The sequence below is a fragment of the Gopherus evgoodei genome, chromosome 1 (assembly GCF_007399415.2).
Source record: "Gopherus evgoodei ecotype Sinaloan lineage chromosome 1, rGopEvg1_v1.p, whole genome shotgun sequence".
Taxonomy (NCBI): domain Eukaryota; kingdom Metazoa; phylum Chordata; order Testudines; family Testudinidae; genus Gopherus; species Gopherus evgoodei.
In genome coordinates this window covers 353492675-353515431 of record NC_044322.1, presented here as the reverse complement: position 1 = coordinate 353515431, position 22757 = coordinate 353492675, and the positions used below count along the sequence as shown (strand labels likewise).

At 39.8% G+C, this 22757-nt stretch overlaps 1 protein-coding gene across 1 annotated transcript in view; it reads left to right on the top strand.

The window, feature by feature from the left end:
• Positions 1-22757, top strand: part of CDC123 (cell division cycle 123) — a 94306-nt gene that overhangs the window by 47160 nt on the left and 24389 nt on the right. The window contains exons 9-10 of the mRNA XM_030568492.1: positions 264-386; positions 11906-11934. Coding sequence (XP_030424352.1) covers positions 264-386; positions 11906-11934 — 152 coding nt within the window. The remainder of the gene's footprint in view (positions 1-263; positions 387-11905; positions 11935-22757) is intronic.

The following is a 22757-nucleotide window of genomic DNA, read 5'->3' as shown; positions in this document are numbered from 1 at the left end:
CACGGGGGTGTGTGTGTGTGTCTGTCTGTCTGTCTGATAGTGGGGGAAAAATCTTCAAACATTGGAAAGTAAAACCAAAGAGTAAGCAGCTGGGAGTGTTGTTTTGATGCATTTGAAATTGGTATTTTAAAATATAGATCACAATGTGCATCTTTCTAATAGCTCAATCCTGTTCCACTCACTTCTTCGCATCTCAGTAACACTTTAAAAAAAAACTGTAAAATGTACATATGTAATGAATTAACTAATTAAATTCATAACAGGTATATCCCAGAGAGACTACACGCAATATTATGAGCATATCTCTAAACAAAATGAGGAGATCTGTAAATGTATACAGGAGTTCTTCAAGAAACATATTCAATATAAATTCTTGGATGAAGACTGTAAGTATCTCTGTAAGGTTTGTATTAGAAAGCAAGATTGTGGGAAGTGGGAAATGTTTTATGGAAGTCCCCAATTGCTTAATAGTTACACTATTAAAAATTAACTTTAAAATAGAATCTGGTGGCCTGATCCTTCAAACATTTCTTCACGGAACTCCCGTTGACTTCAATGTGAGTTCTAGGCTCAAAGGGGACTTAATGGCCAAGAAAGTAGAAATGAGGCCTATCAAATTATCCTGTGTAGCTGCTTGCCAGCCCAGGATTGTTTCCTACAGTTGCTTGGAAATACCAGTGAAAAGTAGTATTTGACATTCCCAATATCTTAACTTGACAGCTATGTAATGTTTTTGTTCTCTGACCGCATGCTAATGCTTCTTGCTGCTTGCACAGTGTTTGGTTCTTTGATTTGAGACAGTTTTGTATTCACTGAAAATGCCAGTCCTTCCAGCTGTAGAGGAATGATTTAAAAAAAAATGGGAGGTTGGCAGAAAGGAAAAATTACACATTAATTATGTACCCAACAAAATAAATAGAGGGCACAAATAGGTACTTAGATATTTGGTTACCTTTTATTCAATAGTTAATTCACCTGCAAAAAAAAAAAAATAGCAGCACACCTCAAATTTTTTTTAATATCAACATCTGATGAATATGCCTTGTCTTCTAAATGTCTTCTTAGATTTCGCTCAGTTTAATACAGTCACTACAAAAGACATGTCATAGATGTTGTAACACCATTAAACAAGAGATTTGATGACTATATTTCTATATAATATCTCTTTAAACAGAAGTTCACTGTAGTAATTATTTTATGTCTGATACTTACATGGCACAGATTTGTAAACCGGTTAATACTGCCCAAATAAATAAATACTAGGGCTGTCAATTAATTGCAGTTAACTCACGGGATAACTCAAAAAAACTAATCACAATTAAAAAAATTAATCACAGTTTTAATTGCACTGTTAAAGAATAGAATACCAATTGAAATTTATTAAATATTTTTCTTCTACATTTTCATATATATTGTATTCTGTTGTTGTAATTTAAATCAAAGTGTATATTATTTTTATTACAAGTATTTGCACGGCAGAAATGATAAACAAAAGAAATAGTATTTTTCAGTTCACCTCATATAATAGTGTAGTGCAATCTGTCATGAAAGTGCAACTTAACAAGTGTAGATATTTGTTGTTATATAACGGCACTCAAACACAAAACAATGTAAAACTTGAGAGTTGACAAGTCCACTCGGTCCTACTTCTTGTTCAGCCAATCACTAAGACAAACAGGTTTGTTTACATTTACAGGAGATAATACTGTCCTCTTCTTATTTTCAATGTCACCTGAAAGTGAGAACAGGCTTTTGCATGGCACTTTTGTAGCCACCGTTGCAAGGTATTTACATGCCAAATATACTAAACATTCGTATGCCTGTTCATGCTTCGGCCACGATTCTAGAGGACATGCTTCCATGCTGATGACGCTTGTTAAAACAATGTGTTAGTTAAATTTGTGACTGAACTCCTTGGGGGAGAATTGTAAGACCCCTGCTCTGTTTTACCCACATTCTGCCATATATTTAGGGTGACCAGACAGCAAATGTGAAAAATCGGAACAGGGGGTGGGGGATAAGAGGAGCCTATATAAGAAAAAGACCCAAAAATCGGGACTGTCCCTATAAAATCTGGACATCTGGTCACCCTATATATATTTCATGTTACAGCAGTCTTGAATGATGATCCTGCACACGTTGTTCATGTAAGAACACTTTCACTGCAGACTTGACATAACGCAAAGAAAGTACCATGTGAGATTTCTAAAGATAGCTACAACACTCAACCCAAGGTTTAAGAATCTGACGTGCCTTCCAAAATCTGAAGGTACGAGGTGTGGAGCATGCCTTCAGAAGTCTTAAAAAAACAACACTCCGATGAGAACCTGAATTGCAAAAAAAATTGCAACTTTGTGCTGGTGGCATCTGACTCAGGTGATGAAAATGAAAATGTGTCGGTTCGCACTGCTTTGGATAGTTATCAAGCAGAACCCATCATCAGCATGGAGGAATGTCCCCTGGAATGGTGGTTCAGGCATGAAGGGACATATGAATCTTTAGCACATCTGGCATGTAAATATCTTGCGATGCTGGCTACAACAGTGCCATGAGAACACCTGTTCTCACTTTCAGGTGACATTGTAAACAAGAAGCGGGCCACATTATCTCCTGTAAATGTAAACTATCTTGTTTGTCTGAGTGATTGGCTGAACAAGAAGTAGGACTGAGTGGATTTGTAGGCTCTAAAATCTTACATTGTTTTGTTTTTGAATGCAGTTTTTTTTGTACATGATTCTACATTTGTAAGTTCAACTTTCGTGATAAAAATATTGTACTACAGTACTTGTATGAGGTGAATTGAAAAATACTACTGTATTTCTTTTTTACAAGGCAAATATTGTAATAAAAATAAGTATAAAATGAGCTCTGTACACTCTGTATTCTGTGTTGTAATTGAAATCAATGTTTGAAAATGTAGAAAACATCCAAGATTATTAAAATAAATGGTATTCTATTATTGTTTAACAGTGTGATTAATCACAATTCATTTTTTTAAATCATTTGACAGCCCTAATAAATATTTCAGGGGAAAAATGGCCAGTCCTGTAGCATGAGAGCCTACAGCAATGCAATATCTTAAATGATGAGTAGTCACCAACAATGACTAAAGGAATAGGCTGGATCCTTTCAGTAAAAATATTGATTAAATGGTCCTTTCAAAAAGGGTGCTGATGCTTTTATGTTTAACTACTTAATTGATTTTTTTTTTAATTTAACAAAACATTCAGAACTGAACATTGAACATGGAAACATATATGAAATAGCATTTAATAAGAAAGTATGTGGATCAATTATTTTTGAAAATTTAAAAGCTATCAAATGTTTGCCACTAGAACATCTATGATAGCTTTTGGAAAAAAAGGAATTGTAAGTCTGTTTCCAAGAAGCTTTATAAATCTTTCTTTTTTTTTTTTTTTTTAATATTGACATGCATCATTTTAGCTACTTAGGCCTTTTCATAGCTGGAATGTAATTTAAAAGATTCCTACTGCAGTAGTAGAAGTAACTTGCACTGTATTGTGGTTTAAAAACTGAAATTGTGAACCATTTCACAGTGGGAACAATCTCCTGATAAGGTTATTTATTAGTCTGTGCAATAGTGTTTCAGACTGTTGGACAGCCAAGACCAGTCAAAAACCTGATGGAGATACTGTAAGAAACTGTCTTACACTGGGCACGGGATGGATTGAGGCCCGAGTCCAGCAAACCACTCAAGCATGCACATAACTTTAAGCATGTGGTTGTCTTGCTGAAGTTAGTGGGTTGCTCACGTTAAGTGGGTAGCCCCATTGACTTCAATGGGACTACTCACAAGTTTAAAGTAATAGAATCTTAGAAATGTGGAGCTGGAAGGGACCTCAGTAGTTCATCTAGTCCAGCCCCCTGCACTGAGGCAGGACCAAGTCAACCTAGACCATCCCTGACAGGTGTTTGCCTAACCTGTTCTTAAAAACCTCCAGTGATAGGGAATCCATAATCTCCCTTGGAAGCCTATTTCAGAGCTTAACTATAAGGGTAGTTAAGAAGTTTTTCCTAATATCTAACCTAAATCTCCCCTGCTACAGATTAAGCAGATTACTACTTTTCCTACCTTCGGTGGATATGGAGAACAGTTGATCACCATACTCTTTATAACAGCCTTCATTTGTTTTAAGATTATCGGGGTCCCCCCCTCAGACTTCTTTTTCCTCAAATGCCCAGTTTTTTAATATTTCTTGATAGGTCAGATTTCTAAAAGTTTTATAATTTTTGTTGCTATCCTCTGGACTCTCTCCAATTTATCCACATCTTTCTTAAAATGTGCCCAGAGCTGAACACAGTACTCCAGCTGAGGTCTCCCTATTGCTGAGTAGAGCAGAACAGTTAACCTCCCATGTCTTACATACAACACTCTTGTTAATACACCCCAGAATGATATTAGCCTTTATTGCAACTCTATCACATTGCTGACTCATTTAACCTATAATCTGCTATAACCCTCTGTTCCTTTTCAGCATTTCTCCTGCCTAAACAGTTATTCCCCATTTGGTAGTTGTGCATTTGATTTTTTTTTTTTCCTTCCTGAACATACTACTTTGCACTGATCTTTATTGAACTTCATCTTGTTGATTTCAGACCAGTTCTCTGATTTGTCAGGGTCGATCTGAATTCTGGTCCTGTCATCCAAATGCTTGCAACCTCTCCCAACTTGGCGTCATTGGCACATTTTATAAGCATGCTCTCCGCTCCGTTATCTAAGTCATGAATGAAAATATGGAATAGAATTAGACACAGAACAGACCTCTGCAGGACTCCATTAGATACGTCCTCCCAGTTTGACAATGAACTATTGATAACTACTCTTTGATTACAGCCTTTCCTACGAGATGAGTGCAAAACTGTTTGAATTTCATCTAGATGCCATTTCCCTAGGTAGCTTATGAGACTGTCCAGTGGGACTGGGTCAAAAGCCTTACTAAAATCAGGTTATATCACATCTACTGCTTCTCGTCATCCACTAGGCCAGTAAGACTGTCAAATGGTTATGCCTGTGTATGTTTAAATGGTTTGCTGGATTAGATTTATTATTAATTTGTATTACCGTAGTGCAGTGGTTCTCAGACTTTTGTACTGGTGACTCCTTTCACATAGCACACCCCTGAATGCGACACCCCCCTTATAAATGAAAAACACCTTTTTGTATATTTAACACTATTATAAATGCTGGAAGCAAAGTGAGGTTTGGAGTGGAGGCTGACAGCTTGTGACCCCCCCATGTAATAACCTCATGACCCCCTGAGGGGTCCTGACCCCCAGTTTGAGAACCCCTGCCATAGTGCCTAGGGGCCCTAGTTATGGACGAGGACCTCATCGTGCTATGCGCTGTACAAACGCATAACAAAGAGATGGTCTCTGCCCAAGGGGCTTGCAAACTTAGTCAATCTTCCCGCCCTCTGATTTCTCCAAAAAGTGATATTTTCTCATGCCAACCTATGCTTTACTGAATTATTGTTGTTAATCTTGCAGAGACAGGTATCTTATGAAAGAAACTGGATATTCTCAGAGGCTGGAATTTTGTTTATCCTTATCACTCTCCTTGGAGAAAACTAGTGGTCCTGAAAGCAATGTCTAATGTGATAGTGTTTCTAGACCTAAAGAGCTGTGAAAAATCCAAACATAAAATCATGTCATTCTGATTATCATCTTGCTTTTTTCCTCTACTTTATTTCCAACATGATTTTATCTAATATGTCATCAATTGATACATAAGAAATGAGACCAAGCTTTTAAAAAAATGGGTGCCTAGAGTTAGGCTCCTAAAGTACAGTTTGTGGGGAAAAAAGGGTTCTCTAATGGTTGCTGCCATCTTTCTTTCTTAAATCTGGCTTTCTTTAGTCTTTCTCTTCATATCAAATAGGCAGAGCTCTCCTTCTGAGTTCTCTTTGGAGAAAAGAAGACTTCGGGGTGACCTTACCTGATGAAGTCTTGCAAATCTGTGGGCTCAGGCACTAATAAATGCTGACCTCCTCTCTATGGAAGCCTACTTCCAGGAAGCGCCACACAGCAAGGGGTTTTTTTGTTTGTGTCTATTGATTTTCTTTTTTTTTTTCCAGCTTGTCTATTGACAGTTACAATATTCACTGTTGGGTAGCAAATTGATTCTGTTTTCTATTACATGGTCAAGTTCTTCTCACTTCCATTTTTTTTAAAGTTATAGTGTTCTGGTTTTTCTGGCAATCTTCCCTAGCTTTTAAGCTGTTCACAGAGAGTTGTTTATGCTAATTTTTTCCACTTGGATTGGTACCGTGTCTAGATGGAAGTGCTGAATAATTGCAGCTGGAGTACTGCAGATTCATAGCAGTTAGAGAATAGAAAGATGAATGTTTTAAGAAAAACTTTTAACTAATAATTTTAAAATGTTCCAAATATTATCCCCAAAAGGGAAGAGGAATGTGGAAATCTTTTTCTTAAACATTAATTTTTAAGTCCCCTTGTGAAATTGCTGAATTTGTCCCCCTTGCATCTGAAACCTTCAGTTTAGCTATGAATGCACGCTACAGCATGGGCGCTAGTGTAGCAAGTTGTCTCATAAACACCTCAGTTCTGTCCTGGAAGCACCTCTGTGGGAGAGGGAATAGCTCAAGTGTTCTTCCTCATTTAGATTTTGGATTGTGCAAAGATTACCAACCAATGGTACCACTTAGTACCAGTTGTGATGTGAATGCCTGTCCACTGACAACTGGCTAGGAGCACCATACAGCCATCAGATTGCAATGACTTACGGTCGTCACTGCCTTAGGCCTGATTTAAATTGACAAATGTGACTTTACTATGAAGTTTCTGTAGTTTTTTGCATCAATGAAACAAGTGTGCTGACATCTCCTGTTTCTGTTAATCAATAAGCTTGGTTGAGCAGAGATGCCAGGTTTCTTTTTCCATTATGCATTATTCCTTGCACAGATGAACAGCTAGACTGGGGGCTTGTCTACCTGAGAAAATTGCACAGGTTTAACTTGAGGTGATTTTTAAACTGATTTAGCTAAACCGGTGCAAACGGCTGTGTGGACACTTATTTTAGTTTGTCAGCTTTATTTCACTTTAGCTAAAGTCAATTGAGAAGTGGTTTAAGCTAAGCTGCAATAAGCTAAGCTGAAATAAGTGTGACCACACAAAGGTCTGTATGGTTTCACTAAATTAGTTTTTAAAAGGACTTCAGTTAAACTGGTGCAACTTCTGCATGTAGACATGGCCTGAGTTTTCAAAAAGTCTCTTTGTGTAACTCTGCATAGGAAGACATAAGAATGGCCATACTAGGTCACACCAATGATCCATATAGCCCAATATCCTGTCTTCAACAGTGGCCAATGCCAGATGATTCAGAGGGAATAAACAACAGGGCAATTATTGAGTGATCCATGCCCAGTCATCCAGTCCCAGCTTCTGGCAGTCAGATGTTCAAGGACATTCAGAGCATGGGGTTCTGTCCCTTCCCATCTTGGCTAGTAGTCATTGATGGACTTATCCTCCATTAATTTATCTAATTTTTTTTAACTAGTTATATTTTTGTCCATAATATCTCATGGCAGAGAGTTCTACAGGTTAACTGTATATTGTATGAAGTACTTCCGTTTATTTGTTTTAAACCTGCTCCTATTACTTTCATCAGGTGACCCCTAGTTCTTGTTTTTTGTGAAGGTGCAAATAACACATCCTTATTCCCTTTCTCCATACCATTCATGTCTTTATAGATCTCTATCATATCCCCCCATTAGTTGTTGTGATGTGGTTCCCTGGGTGCAACCTGGACTGTGGGACCGCTGAACCTGCTTTCCCACCAATCTGAGGTATCCCTCTCACTCTGTGATGCCATTACCAAGCTACAAACCTCTGACAGGTGCTGTGTTTACACAGACGTTCACAGGCAGGGACATACCCAACTGAATTTACGTAAATGCTTCTCCAGCCACTCATGAACCAACAATAGAGCGGCTCCAGCCAATTCCCCCCAGTTCCCCAATCTTGCACCCCATAACTGTACTGCCTCACACTGGTCAAAAGCCTGACCAGTGAAAGTTCATTACCCAGTCTTGCCCCTCCCTCAGTATGGAGAGGACACACACTAGTCTTTGTAAACTGAGCTGAGATTTCCTAAGCACTTCAACCAAAACTCACTGTTTTAGGTAAAATATAAACAAGATTTATTAACTACAGAGAGAGAGATTTTAAGAGATTATAAATAACAAGCGTAGAGATCAAAGTTGGTTACCTAAAAATAAAATAAATTTGCAGTCTGAGTTCTACAAATTAAACAGGATTTGAATCAAGCAGTGTCTCACCCTGACAGATGGTATAGTTCCTCAGTACACAGGCTGGGACTCTTTTCCAGCCTGGGACCATCTTCTCCAGTCCACAATCTTTGTCCTCCAGATGTGTTTCCAGGTGTTGAGTTGTGGGTGGAGTAAGGCCAAGTCACGATGCCACGGCCCCTTTATATAGTTTCTTCCAGCTTGCTGGAAAGATCTTTGGCTATGATATGGGTCAAACAGTCTCCATTGTATTCGGTTCCTGGGGTAGTGGATTCTTTCCTTGATGGGTGCTGGTGAGCCATTAACACTGTCTGGTTACTCCATTGTTATACCTACATGCTGGTTGTGGGTGTTCCCAACCTCACAACATATTTCAGCAAAATTTCATAACTTCACATGCGATGATAGCACATACAATCCAACAGGATATTAACATTCAACAGAATAAGACTTTTAAAATAATGCCTCACAAGGCATACTTTGTACGAAACATACAGTTATATCACAGTGGTGAATATGGGGGTTTCAGGGTGCTGCTTTGAGGTACAGACTGCCACAGTTGTCTCTTTTTTCCAAGCTGAATAGTCCCAGTCTTTTAAATCTCTCTTTATATGGAACTGTTCCATACTCTTAATCATTTTTGTTGCCCTTCTCTCTCTACCTTTTCCAGTTTCAATATATCTTTTTTCAGATGGGGCAATCAGAACTGCACATAGTGTTCAAGGCGTGAGTGTACCACAGATGCGCATATATATATATATATATATAGTGGCATTATGATATTTTCTGTTTTATTATCTAACCCTATTCTGATGGTTCTTAACATTGTTACTTTTTTTTGACTGCTGTTGCACTTGGAGCAGATGTTTTCAGAGAACTAGTCACAATGACTCCACGATTTTTCTTGAGTGGTAACAGTTAATTTAGACCCAGTCATTTTGTATGTGTATTTGAGATTATGTTTTCCATTGTGAAGTACTTTGCTTTTATCAAGATTGAATTCATCTTCTATTTTCTTGCCCAGTCACGCAGTTAGTGAGATCCCTTTATAAATCTTCGCAGTTGGCTTTGGACTTAACTATTCTGAGTAATTTTGTATTGTCTACACATTTTGCCTCCTCACTGTTCACCTCCTTTTCCAGATCATTTGAGTATGTTGAACAGCACAGGTTCCAGTACAGATCTTTGGAGGACCCTGCTATTTACCCTTCTCCATTGTAAAAACTGACTATTTACTCCTACCCTTTGTATCCTATCTTTTAACCAGTTACTGATCCATGAGAGGACCTTCTCTCTTATTGCATGATTACTTAGTTTGCTTAAGGGTCTTTGGTAAGAGATCTTGTCATAGGCTTTTTGAAAGTCCAAGTACACTGTATCGACTGGATCACATTTGTCCACATGCTTGTTTACACGCTCAATTAATTCTAATAGATTGGTGAGGAATGATTTCCTTTTACAAAAGCCATGTAGACTCTTCCCCAACAAATCATATTAATTTATTTGTCTGATAATTCTGTTCTTTACTATAGTCTCAACCAGTTTGCCTGGTACTGAAGTTAGGCCTACCAGCCTGTAATTTACAGGATCAGTGTTTCACTAGTTACCTTCCAGTCATCTGGCACAAAGTCTGATTTAAGTGATAGGTTACATGCCACAGGTAGTATTTCTGCAATTTCATATTTGAGTTCCTTCAGAACTCTTGAGTGAATACAATCTGGTCTGGTAACTTATTACTGTTTAATGTATCAGTTTATTTCAAAACCTCTCAGTTGACACATCAGTTTGGGACAGTTCCTCAGATTTGTCATCTAAAAAGAATGGTTCAGGTGTGGGGATCTTGCCGTATCTTCTGCCATCAAGACCAATGCAAAGAATTCATTTAGCTTCTCCACAATAGCCTCAGTTTTCCTGAGTGCTCCTTTTGCCCCCTCGATCCTCCAATGCAGTGGTTCTCAACCTTTCCAAAATACTGTACCTATTTCAGCAGTCTGAAGCCCGAGCCCCCCACTCCCACACCTGGGGCTGAAGCATGTAACTTAGCTTTGTGTGGCCCCTTGTGGTGTGAGGCCGCAGGCAGTTGCCCTGCTTGTCATCCCCTAATGCCAGCCCTGCACTTGTGACCCCCCCTAACCTATTCTGTGACCCCCCTGGGGATCATGAACCCCAGGTTGAGAAACACCTATTCAAATGAATTGATAAACCCCCTGGAAGATTTCTGCATATCCCGAGTGCTACACGTACCCCTGGTTGAGAACCACTGCTCCAGAGAATTGATGAACCCCTGGAAGATATCTACGTGGTCGAGTACCACTGCTCCAGTGGCCCCACTTACTGTTTGGCTGGCTTCCTGCTTCTGATGTACTGGAAAAAAAAAAATTGCTGGTAGTTTTTTTTTGTCTTTAGCCAATTGCTCTTCAAATTCTTTCTTGGCCTATCTTCTTATACTTGTATGCTCAACTTGTAAGTTTATACTTCTTTATACTAGGATTAGACTTCCAATTTTTAAAGGATACTTTTTTTCCCTTTAACTTCCTCTTCTACTCTTCTGTTTAGGCATACTGGCTTTTTTTTTTTTTTTTGGTCCTCTTACTCCTCCCCCCCACTGACACACACTTAGGGCATACATTTAGTTTGCATACCTACAATGGTGCGTTTAAATAGTCTTCATGCAGTTTCCAGGCATTGCACCCTTGTAACAGTTCCTTTTAATTTCCATTTAACTAGCTCCCTCATTTTTGTGTGTTACTCTTTTTGAAGTTAAATGGTACTGTGGTAGGTTTCTTTGGCATTTGTCCCTTACAAGGATGTTAAATTTAATTACATTATGGTTGCTATTACCGAGTGGTTCAGCTATATTGATCTCTTGGACCAGATCCTGTGGTCCATTTAGGACTAAAAGGAGAATTGCCTCATCTCTTATGGGTTCCAGGACAAGCTGCTCCAAGACGCAGTAAATATATGGATTTGTTTAACAATACAAAAAAGTTTACTATGAAAGATATAGGTAGATAAATAGATATAGACATGGAGAAACAACTGTTTTGTTTAAATCTCTGAATAGTGACGGGTTTGTATTAAAATAGACATCACTAGGCAGTTGGTGTGCTGTGACTACTGTGTTGTGTACTAAAAGTGATCATTTCACTGCTACCTTCTCTCAGCCACGCACCCCGATTGATTTTCGCTGTCTGTTTTGTTTCATCAGGTGCTGATTGTAATCTCTTTGTGGCAAGGACTCTTTATTCTGTGTGTACCACAGCTAGGACAATGGGGCCTTGATCCCTGATTAAGGCCTCTAAGTGCTACTACAGTACAAACAGTAATATTGAAGACAAGCTCTCTTCTGTTTTGAAGAGCTAATAACATGTTTTGAGGTGGAAATATCTGTATTAAACAATAAAGACCTGTAGAAAACCCAGTCTATCCACTGGCAACAAGAGTTTTCTATTACTGTTTCTACTCTCCATCCTAAATAAGTGCTGTCTTGGGCTTTCTGTTTTGTAGACATATTAAACTTGAGCATTGTGCTATAAACGCTTGTTTATCTATTTATGCTTAGCGATGTGTGTAACCACATATATTTGGAAACTAACATCAATTTTTCTTCTTTCCAGTTGTTTTTGATGTGTACAGAGACAGCATGGTAAGTTAATAATGGCTCATATTATTGGCATATTCTTTGATTTTGTTATTTGTATTCTAATGAAATTCTTATGCTTCCTAAGTACCATAGAGGAGAAATGAATGTTGGCTTCAACGTCCTGGGAAATATTGTGATGATGAGTGAATTAGAAGTGTCTAGATTTTTTATTTAGCATTCTGTTCTGCAGTTGTTTTCTTATATCATCAGGTCCTATTGACTTGAGTGTATCTATTGAATCTAAATAGTCTTTAACCTGTTCTTTCCTAGTTTTGCTTACGTCCTCCCCCTTTGTTGTTAATATTGTGCTAAGTATCGGGTCACCATTAACCTTTTTAGTGAGGACTGAAGTAAATAGGCATTAAACACCTGATCCTTCTTGAGCTTATATGTCATTCGCTTTCTTTCCCTGTTAAGTAGTGAACCTACACTTTCCTATTTCTTTATCTTGTTCCTAATGTATTTATAGAACCATTTTGTGCCTTAGCTTTTCTCATTTTGTCTATACATGCTTATGTTTACGTTTATACTGCTCCTTAGCAATTTGTCCATGTTTCCATCTTTGGTAGGATTCCTTTTTGATGTTCAGGTCGTTAAAAGAGCTCCTGATGGAGTCATATTTGCTTTACACTATTCTTCTTCCATTTTCTTTGCCTTAGGATAGTTTGCTGTTGTGCCTTTAACATTGTCTCTTTGAAAAACTGCCAGCTCTCCAGAACTCCTTTTTCTCTTAGATTTTCTTACTTTCCTACCTGAATGGTATCTAACCTAAGTTGGTTGGGATGTGCATGTGTGTCATATAACAATAATGTTTGTAGTTCTTCTGCAAATAATTTTCTCCAGAGAATAAGTAGTTTATCTTTAAAAGTATGTAACAGAATCTTTGAAAAGACTTAAAAAAAAAAAAAGACATTTAATGGTGTCCATCACATTCTGGGGTGCAATCCAGACCAATGTGGGTTTATCTTTTGCCCTGTAACCTTAGGTGCGTTGAATGTTCTGCTGCTGTGACTCACAGCCTGGACACCAACAGACAAGCACACAGTTTCTGAGTGTCTATGTGCTGTGCAGCCCTGGTTCAGCACCCTGACCCCAGCAGCCTGCCTACAACACAACAGATCTACTCTGATTTCCCAGTCTTTATTATTATTTGTAGAGGTGACCCCAATGCATTCCCAGTCCTGAATTTTCCCCAACCATCTGTCTTGAAGTGACCAGCCCTCTCCTGGAACACTCTCAAAAATAGTGTGAGTTGTTAGCTCCTTTAAAGAGACAGAAACACATCACAGCTTAACTTAACTGGGGTAAATACACCCTTCCCTTCAAGCACAGCACTGAGTTGGTTTTTATTGTAAAAATTAACCAAATTTGTTACCGAAAGGAGATAGGTTAAGTGATACCAAGTAGAAGGAATAAAGTTAGAAAGACTTACAAACAAACAAAAGTAAAATTACACTTTTTGTAATGGCTAAGACCTAAATTAACAAGCTGGAGTCTTTGTTTGAGGTAGCTTCCTTACCAGTCTTCCATTCCCAGAGACTTCAACCCCTTTGGTTGAAGGACATATCTTTCTCAGCTTGCAAGAGATCTGGTCTCTTGTATCTGTGCAGTGATAGATAACCCTCTTTTCTGGCCAGGGTGTCTGCCACCATATTTTCTCTCTCCTTTATAGAGAAGAAACCTGTTTTGTCTCCTTTGTCTGTTTACAGTCTTCAGGATATAATATTAGAGCATGTCCATTATTTCACCTACAGAGTTGTTACAAACATTTCACTGTGACGTTAATGACCAGTGTAGTGGTAAATTTCAAATGCTATATTACATCTCATGTTTTAAATAAACGCCATGACCAGAGTGTGTGAGGTGCATTGAGTGTGTCAGACCTGACAAGAGTTGCTGATGTAGACTCGTGAACCATCAATGGATGTCTGTGTCACAGTATCGCAAGAAACTGGTTAAATATTATAGGTGAGACTGATAGTGCCACCTATTATTAAGGTAGCCTGACACGTCCCCACTTTAAGAGCCTGGTTTTAGTTGCTTATAACTTTGCCAAACCTGGACTGTTTGTGCTGAAATTTTCCATGCTGGGTATCTGCCTTCGGCCACATACCAGCTTAATATGCTCTGCCCGAGGGCAATAGGGAGAAGCTGGATTTTCCCAGGTGCTTCAGACCACGGTGAGGCTAGGCACTGGGACTGAAAGCAGGGAGCCTCTCTCTCCTGTGTTCTCACTGGCAGCCTTGCAGGAATATCCAGGCAGCATAGGGGAGGAAGATGTCTGAGTTGAATGCAGAGGGGACGAAAGCCGGACTGGGGAGAGTCAAAGGAGATTGCGACAAGGAATCTAGTGCAGTGGTTATTTCATCAGGATTATTTGGTCAGGCCCCCTTTCTTTGTGCCTGTAGTAGTTTACACCCGACACCCCAAGTACATATACCACCACCCAGCTCTGAAGGCAGAGCAGAGAGCCAACAGCTGCTAGCTGGGCTGTACCAGCAGCAGCACAGAAGTAAGGGTGACAATAAGAAAAGTGATATTCGTCAATACCACTTTTCACAGCAGATTTAGCACCCCATTCCACCCTTACTTCTGCGCTGCTGCAGCCGCCCAAGGGCTGACAGCTGGAGCTCTGCTGCCTCCAGGTGTGGGAATGAGGGAGAGGGAAGGAGAGTCTGAACCCAGGCTGCCCAGGTGAGGGATTGGGACAAGGGTGTGCACAGCCCTTCTGCATGAGCCCTGGCCATCCAGGTTTCATGAGGGTGGGGGGAAAGCACACAACTTAACACATTCCCCACCAGCCCTGGGAGACCTGCTCCATAGTTTGAGAAGCAGTGAGACTGAGTCTAGAGGGGGTCTTGAGAGTGAAACTGAATGAGACTGTCTGGGCAAAGAGACTGGGAGCATGTGGGGGAGGCTGGAACAGGTTAGCAAAGAAGACTAGGACTGGAAGCTGGGGAAAAACAAACTGGGAATTGGTGAAGGAAGGGGAGTGGAGATTGGGAACCATTTGGTTGAGGAGAACCTCAGAGATCAGATAAGGAGCTATGGGAGGGTGAGGGACTGGGACTGTCAGAACAAAGAGAGTGGAACTAGAAGGTGGGGGAGGTGGAGGCAGCAGGGAGTGATAGGAACCACAACTTGACAGAGCGGTTGTGCAGGAGGAGAACTGGGACTGGCTGTACAAGGAGCCAGGGAGGGGTGATGGGGGAGACTGAGATGGATGATGACCCCAGGAAGAGAGACTAGGACTGGGAGCCAGTGGAAGAGGACAGACAGGTGGGATAAAGTGCTGGAAAGGAGGACTCTAGAACTGGCTGAGCAAGGGGGCTGGAACTGTATCACAAACTGGATGAGTAGATACTGGGATTGGGTAGGCAAGGAGCCAGGGATGGGGAAGAGACAGGACTGGGCTAGGGACAGGTTGGAGGGGACATGGCAGAAGAGTCTGTGCCCACTAGATACACTCCCTTCAGTGTGGAATGGAGCCCAAAAGACCTGATTCTGAGCATTTCTTTGCTGTCAGCAAATATTTGTGAAGTCCACTGGCAAGCTACATTCTGGTCCACACAGACGATGACAACCTAGTACTGCTGTCAGTTTAGTTCTGTTGGCTAAAGAGGCAGAGGTCTGTGCAGTGGATCTAGTAGCCCAGTGTCAGTATGAGGCCATGTGATGGAATATCTGGTGGTTGGGTTTTTTTTTCCAGTTTGCTCTTTTTAAAAACCCAGGAAATTACACACAAACTACATTAAAAGAACATTATTAAGGTTGCAAAGGTCAAGCAGTCAAAAGCTAGGAAGTACCTGCACAGCCTTAATCTCTTCCCCCCTCCCCCCATGTGTATAATTTAAAGACTGTGTGTGATTGTATGCATTAAGATAGGATTCCTGCCTCTGGAACACAGGATGGGCATCCTCTTGGGATGAATCAGGGTTGTGTAGTGAAGGAGACTCTTGTCTGTAGACCCTTGCCTCATTTGTTGCAAAACTTTGAAGGTGTGTAGTGAATGAGGCAGAAGACTGCTGGAAGAGAAAGGATAGTCACATGGTTAAGGCAGTTGAATGATATCCCTGCCTCTGCCACAGTGTTTCTATGTGATGCTAGGCAAATCACTTAAACCAAACTTTTCATAGGTCGTCACTAATTTTGTGTTCCTCGTTTTCTGGGTTCCTGACTTGAGACCCTGGGGTCTGATTTGCAGAAGTGCTGAGCATTTGTAGCTGCAATTGAAATTAATAGGATCTGTGCTTTGAACATATCAAGTGCTAAATAATGCTGAGTATTATGAACAATCAGGTCTTAGGCATCTTAGACTGGGCACCCAAAATCAGTGGATGCTTTTGACCTTCATCTTTTGGTTCCTTAGCTCCCCATCTGTAAAGTGGAGACACTACCCTTCAGCTCACAGGGGTACAGTGAAGATAAATTAATATTTGTGAAGCACTCTACTAGCGATGAGCACTATCTGGGGCTGAATCAGGGGGAAATTAAGAATTCTGTCTTCATAACAGGGTTTGAGTAGAATGCAGTAAATAAGGCATTGGGCCACACATTAAACAAGGATAAAACAAAATATTGAATAGCTGTTCACTAAGTGAGGGCTGTTGATCCTGTGCACTGAATGAAGTTGTGATATTGTAGAAAAATGTGTGATCGTATAATTAAAGGGCTTGTCTACACAATGTGGCAATGAAACAGCACTACATGTAAGTGCGCTAGGGAGCCTTTAGTGTGCACCAGCAGGGTCTACACAGAACAGTTAATGCACAGCACATTAGTGCACCTTAAAAATCACATCCCTGTGGAGTGCATGACCCCGTTGTGTGAACAAGCCCAAAGACTCTGTGATATTGCTTGCAAACAGGGAGATCAGGTTTGCATAGGCAACCTTCATTTGGCATTTTCTAATTTTTAGTGCTTCACTTTGCAGCCTTAGTTGTGTTTTGTCTGTGTGATAGAAACTACTGATGATGACAAGTTCCTAATAGAAGAGAAGGGAATTGGGTAGACTTAACTACCGAACAGATCTTCATCTCTCTGCTTGAGACTGATGTTATTTGAAGGACTCTGCCTTTTGCTGTAATCTAGAAATAATATTCTGAATTGTATGAGTTTGGATGATGGCTCTACTGAGCATCTGAGGGAATGACTCACAGATTTGAAGCTCTAAGGGACTATTATGATAATCTAATCATACTTTCCAAATTTAATCCACTCATTCTTGCATCAAACATACATCTTTGCCTGATCTGAGAGCAAAAATGGCTTTAATCTAATGAAGTTAAAACTATGATTCAGTGGTGTCACCTTTCAGGATTTTTATTGTGAACCTTGTGATAGCTGATGTTTTCTTAAAGGCTCCAGCTCCAAGAGTCATGTGATTATGTGAGGATAAGTGTTGATTTAAAAAAAAAAAAAAAAGCTTCTATCCCATACAGTTGTGGAGAAAAGCTTGAAAACATGCATCCTAAAGGCTCAAAAACTAGAAAGCAAACAAAAAGGGGTCCTTTTAAAAATCTCATTATTAGGGCTGTCAATCATAGTTAATTCACTCAATTAACTCAAAAATTAATCGCAGTTAATTGCACTTTTAATCGCCGTGTTAAACAATAGAATACCAATTGAAATTTAGTAAATATTTTTGGATGTTTTTCTATGTTTTTCAAATACATTGATTTCAATTACAACACAAAATACAAAGTGTACAGTGCTCACTTTATATTATTATTTTTATTACAAATATTTGCACCATAAAAATGATAAACAAAATAAATAGTATTTCTCAATTCACCTCATACAAGTACTGTAGTGCAATCTCTTTATCATGAAAGTGCAACTTACAAATTTAATTTTTTTGGTGAGGGATACTTAACTTCACTCAAAACCAAAACCAGATAAAACTTTGGAGCCTACAAGTCCATTCAGTCCTACTTCTTGTTCAGCCAATCGCTCAGAAAAACAAGTTTATTTACATTTAAGGAAGATAATGCTGCCCACTTACTATTTACAATGTAACCTGAAAGTGAGAACAGGCATTCACATGACACTTTTGTAGCTGGCGTTGCAAAGTATTTATGTGCCAGGTATGCTAAACATTCGTATGACCCTTCATGTTTCAGCCACCATTCCAAAGGATATGCTTTCATGCTGATGATGCTCTTTTTAAAAAAAAAAAATGTTAATTACATTTGTGACTGAACTCCTTGGGAGAGAATTGCGTGTCTCCTGCTCTGTTTTACCCGCATTCTGCCATATATTTCATGTTATAGCAGTCTCAGATGATGACCCAGCACATGTTCATTTTAAGAACACTTTTTCCCTGCAGATTTGACAAAACACAAAGAAGGTACCAATGTGAGATTTCTAAAGATAGCTACAGCACTCGACCCAAGGTTTAAGAATCTGAAGTGTCTTCCAAAATCTGAGCCAGATGAGGTGTGGAGCATGTTTTCAGAAGAGTTAAAAGAGCAACACTCCAATGCGGAAACTTCAAAACTCAAACCACCAAAAAAGAAAATCACCCTTCTGCTGGTGGCATCTGACTGAGATAATGAAGATGAACATGCGTCGGTGCACAAACACTTTGGATCGTTATTGAGCAAAAACCATCATTAGCATGGACGCATGTCCTCCGGAATGGTGCTTGAAGCGTGAAGGGACATATGAATCTTTAGTGCATCTGGCACGTAAATATCTTGTGATGCCAGCCTCAATGCCTGTTCTTATTTTCAGGTGACATAAACAAGAAGCGGACAGCATTACCTCCTGCAAATGTAAACAAACTTGTTTGAGCGATGGGCTGAACAGGAAGTAGGACTGATTGGACTTGTAGGCTCTAAAATTTTACATTGTTTTATTTTTGAGTGCAGTTATTTTTTTTGTACATAGTTCTACATTTGTAAGTTAAACTTTCATGATAAAGATATTGCACTACAGTATTTGTATTAGGTGAACTGAAAAATGCTATTTCTTTTGTTTTTTACAGTGCAGATATTTGTAATAAAAATAATATAAAGTGAGCACTGTACACTTTGTATTCTGTGTTGTAATTGAAATCAATATATTTGAAAATGTAGAAAATATCCAAATATATTTAAATAAATGGTATTCTATTATTAACAGTGCTATTAATTGCAATTCATTTTTTTAATCACTTGACAGCCCTGATCATTATTTGAACCAGTTGTGATTTGTGAAGAGGGACCTGACTCACAATGTTCCAGCAGATGGAGTTGGCAGTACTGGTGATTTTAAGTACTGATTCTGACTCTCAGCCTCTCGGTGATTGATATGGAGAGAGAGTTTCTGGGTTTTGTAGTTATATAATGATAATGCCAAAAATAGTACCTAAACAGATGTGTGTCTGGATGGAAGTACTTCTTGTACCAATGCATCCAGTCAACACCAGGTAATTTTATGACATTGGTTTCAAATCAGCCTAAATGCTAAATGCAGCTCAGGTACAAAACCTATTTACCCAACCCTGAGGTTCTCAAACTTCATTGTACTGCAACCTCCTTCGGACAACAAAAATTACTACACGACCCCAGGAGGAGGGACCGAAGCCTGATCCCACCTGAGTCCTGCCATCCCAGGTGGGGGCCAAAGCCTGAGCCCCACCACCCCAGGCAGGGGGACCAAAGCAGATGCCAAGGGCTTCAGCCCCAGGAAGGGGCCTGTAACCTGAGCCCTGCTGCCCAGAGCTGAAGTCCTTGGGTTTTGGTCCTGGGCCCCAGCAAGTCTGAGCCAATCCTGGTGACCCCATTAAAATGGGGTTGTGACCTACTTTGAGGTCTCGACCCACAGTTTGAGAACCGCTGACCCTACCTGGTTATGATGGGGGGTGGAACAGAGAGGAGAGAAAGTGGGGAAATTTTACTTACCACAGCCAAGTTAATGAGCAGAATTTTTCAAGTCTGGCCAAATTCAGCCTCTGGCTGCCTTGTCTTGTAACTTGAAGAGTGAAGACAAACATTACTTAAGTGAAAGATTTTAATCCTGGTGATTTTGGACAAGGCATTTTTTCTTCAGCTATCAAGTTAATATAGCTGTGTCTATCTGTGTATCTCTTAATTATTTGTGCAAATTCCATGGAGCCCTCAGGCTCCTGGAAAACTACCAGTTAGTCCCTTAGTGTGTCAGACCCACCTCCTTCACCTTTGCCTGTGCACACACTTCCATGACTTGCCAATGTAGTATTCAATGTCTCTTTAGTGTGTGAATTATTATAGGTGCTGAAATGGTGTTGAGTGTTGTGTAGCTCAATCAGTTTCCAGAGTTTGTGCTCCAGATCAACATGGTTGCATGGCAACCTCACCTGTAGAATGAGAGAAGTGCCCAGCTTCTGCCTATTTAAAGCTCTTTCACCTGCAAAATGTCTCTTGGATGTGTGTTTTTGTTCTCTTGCAAGCCTGCAACATTTGGAAGAGCAAGAACCCTGTAGGTTTTCTGTAGAGTGACTGAAAGAACACTGGGGAGACTGCTGCAAGTCCAAGTGGTTTGGAATTTGCGCGTCAGTAGATTGGAGTACAACATAAGCAACTTGAATGTATCTGTTCTATGCAAGCTTTCATATACCTTCTAATACGGCTCATGTAAACTCAGTTCAGTTCTTCTGCTTCTGCTCTCAGGTGATATTACCAGTATTCTCTCTGCTGTGCACTGGCTTCCCTGAACTCAGTCTTGTCAATTTTTGACTGGCTTTGCAGACCAGCCAGCTTTAAGGAATACCCATTCTAACACAATCTTTAAAGCCAGATGGTCTCCAAAGCTAGGCAGCTAGCATTGGAGAGGCTATGCTCCAGGGCTGGATGGCCCATTTTGGATACATTTCTTTACTTCTGCTCTCAGCTGTTGTCTAGTGATGGCCTGCCTGGAGGTAGCTGTACTTTGTGTTGTGTGAACTAATCCCTGTATATTTCTTGCATACCTCCCAAATCTTAATTGTTTGTAAAACACTTTATGATCTTTAGATAAAAGTTACTGTAGAACTGCAAAGTATTATAATGAAGGTATTTCAGACCATTGTTAGTTCACAACTCTTTTTTCTAAATTTTAAACTAACACTCGGGCTTCATTGCCCCATATGTACTGTCATTGTGGGCATGAACACAGGGCTGAAAATAGGGAAATGTGACAATTCTCTTTGCTTGTTATCTTTGCTAACGTGATATTCCTTATCTATCTTGTAACTTCCTTTAAATGTTCTTATATTATAGCTACTTCCTTAAAGCAGTATGCTTTTTATCTTTTTATGATAATAAAATGAATGTTATCATGTTATAATAGACCTACCAGTGTATATTTTTAGGGTGCTGAATACATACCATGTGTTATTGCTTGTTTTCCCTCATCATATACAAAATATAGCCTATGTTAATTTCACTCTTGTGATGGTGGTGTTTTTGCTACACAAATGAATCTTCAGAAAACATCAGGCATAGTCTTGAGGCTACACAGTTTGAGAACAGAAAAGAAGGCTGTCTTTGAAGGAAAATGACTCTATGCTTGCCTAGTAAACACTCAGTATTGAGGCACCCAAACTTTGGGACAGCAAAAGCTGCATTAGCAACTTACCAAGAGGCAGAGAGACACACCTAACATGTATGCAGATGCCCGCAAGTGGTTTTATCAAAAACAATTGCATATAGCCCAGACACGTAAGCAGATGTTAATCTGTCTTAAGTGACAAGAGATTGCTAATACTGGAAGCCTGCAATTAAATAGCTTTATTCTTGCTCTATAGCTGCAATGTGAAAGTGGTCTTGGATTATGTTTTGAGGTCTTTGGCTTTTACTCTGGGTTTCCTAGATATGCTTCAGTCTTGTTTTTCCATTAGTCTGAAGACTGTTCAGTGACTGACCCAGAGATAGATGCCTTACTTTTAATAAATCTTCAGAGGGGAAGTGTTTTAGATCTATTCATTTTTTATGCTGCCTCCTACCAATTAGCAATTACCAAAGTTCAGTGGGGATATAAAAGCAACTAGAGGAGAAGCTTTGGGAACAGTTAGAAGTTTTGGAAGGCACATTGGCTCTTTTCCGTCTCCGCAGGAAGAGGAAAATGCTGCTGTGGTGCCCACAGACCCCAGTTCTTGCTTTTCACAGGTCCTATCATTTATTTTTTTATATTAAAGCCTATGCAGTATAAAACTCCCTAATGAACTGATGTAAAATCCCTATGAACAGTTAAGTTGAATACATTTAATAAAAAAAAAATCCCCACTCTTTTAACAAGCTGAAAAATCTCAGAGATGGAGGAAAGATCCTCTGAACTGCAGAGCGAACTTTGCCAGCCATTGCCTGTCTCTGAAACACAAATTGGTTCATTAGCTTGTTTTCCAGTGTGGTAGGAATCCAAATGATAAATTCTTCTTCCTGATGTCATTGGGTTGACAAGATGCTCTGATGATAGCACAGGCAAAACATCATTATAATTAGAATATCTGACTATTTGCAAAAAGAAGCAGAGGGATTGAAAATAAGCCAGGCTGATGCAAATAGTCTGCTTCCCGGAGTGCTGCCATGGTGGTGGCAATGCTTCTACACCCTGGTTGCAGCTCAACAGTGCAAAGCCACCTCTGTTTCTTTACCCTTCTGCAATAAATAACAGCTGAAGTGTCTCTCTGTGACGTTCCCCTGGCGTTATCTGGACCAGTGATCTCCTAGGTCATTCCAGTCTTTAACTCTGGGAGCCGGCCTTACCCTGCTCCACAGTGAGAACCCCCACTCCCGGACTGTTCACACACAGCCTCTAGCATGTAAGCTGCTCCCACCCACGTGAGTGAGCACTTTTGGCCAGCCGCTGCTTGGATTGTGCAACTG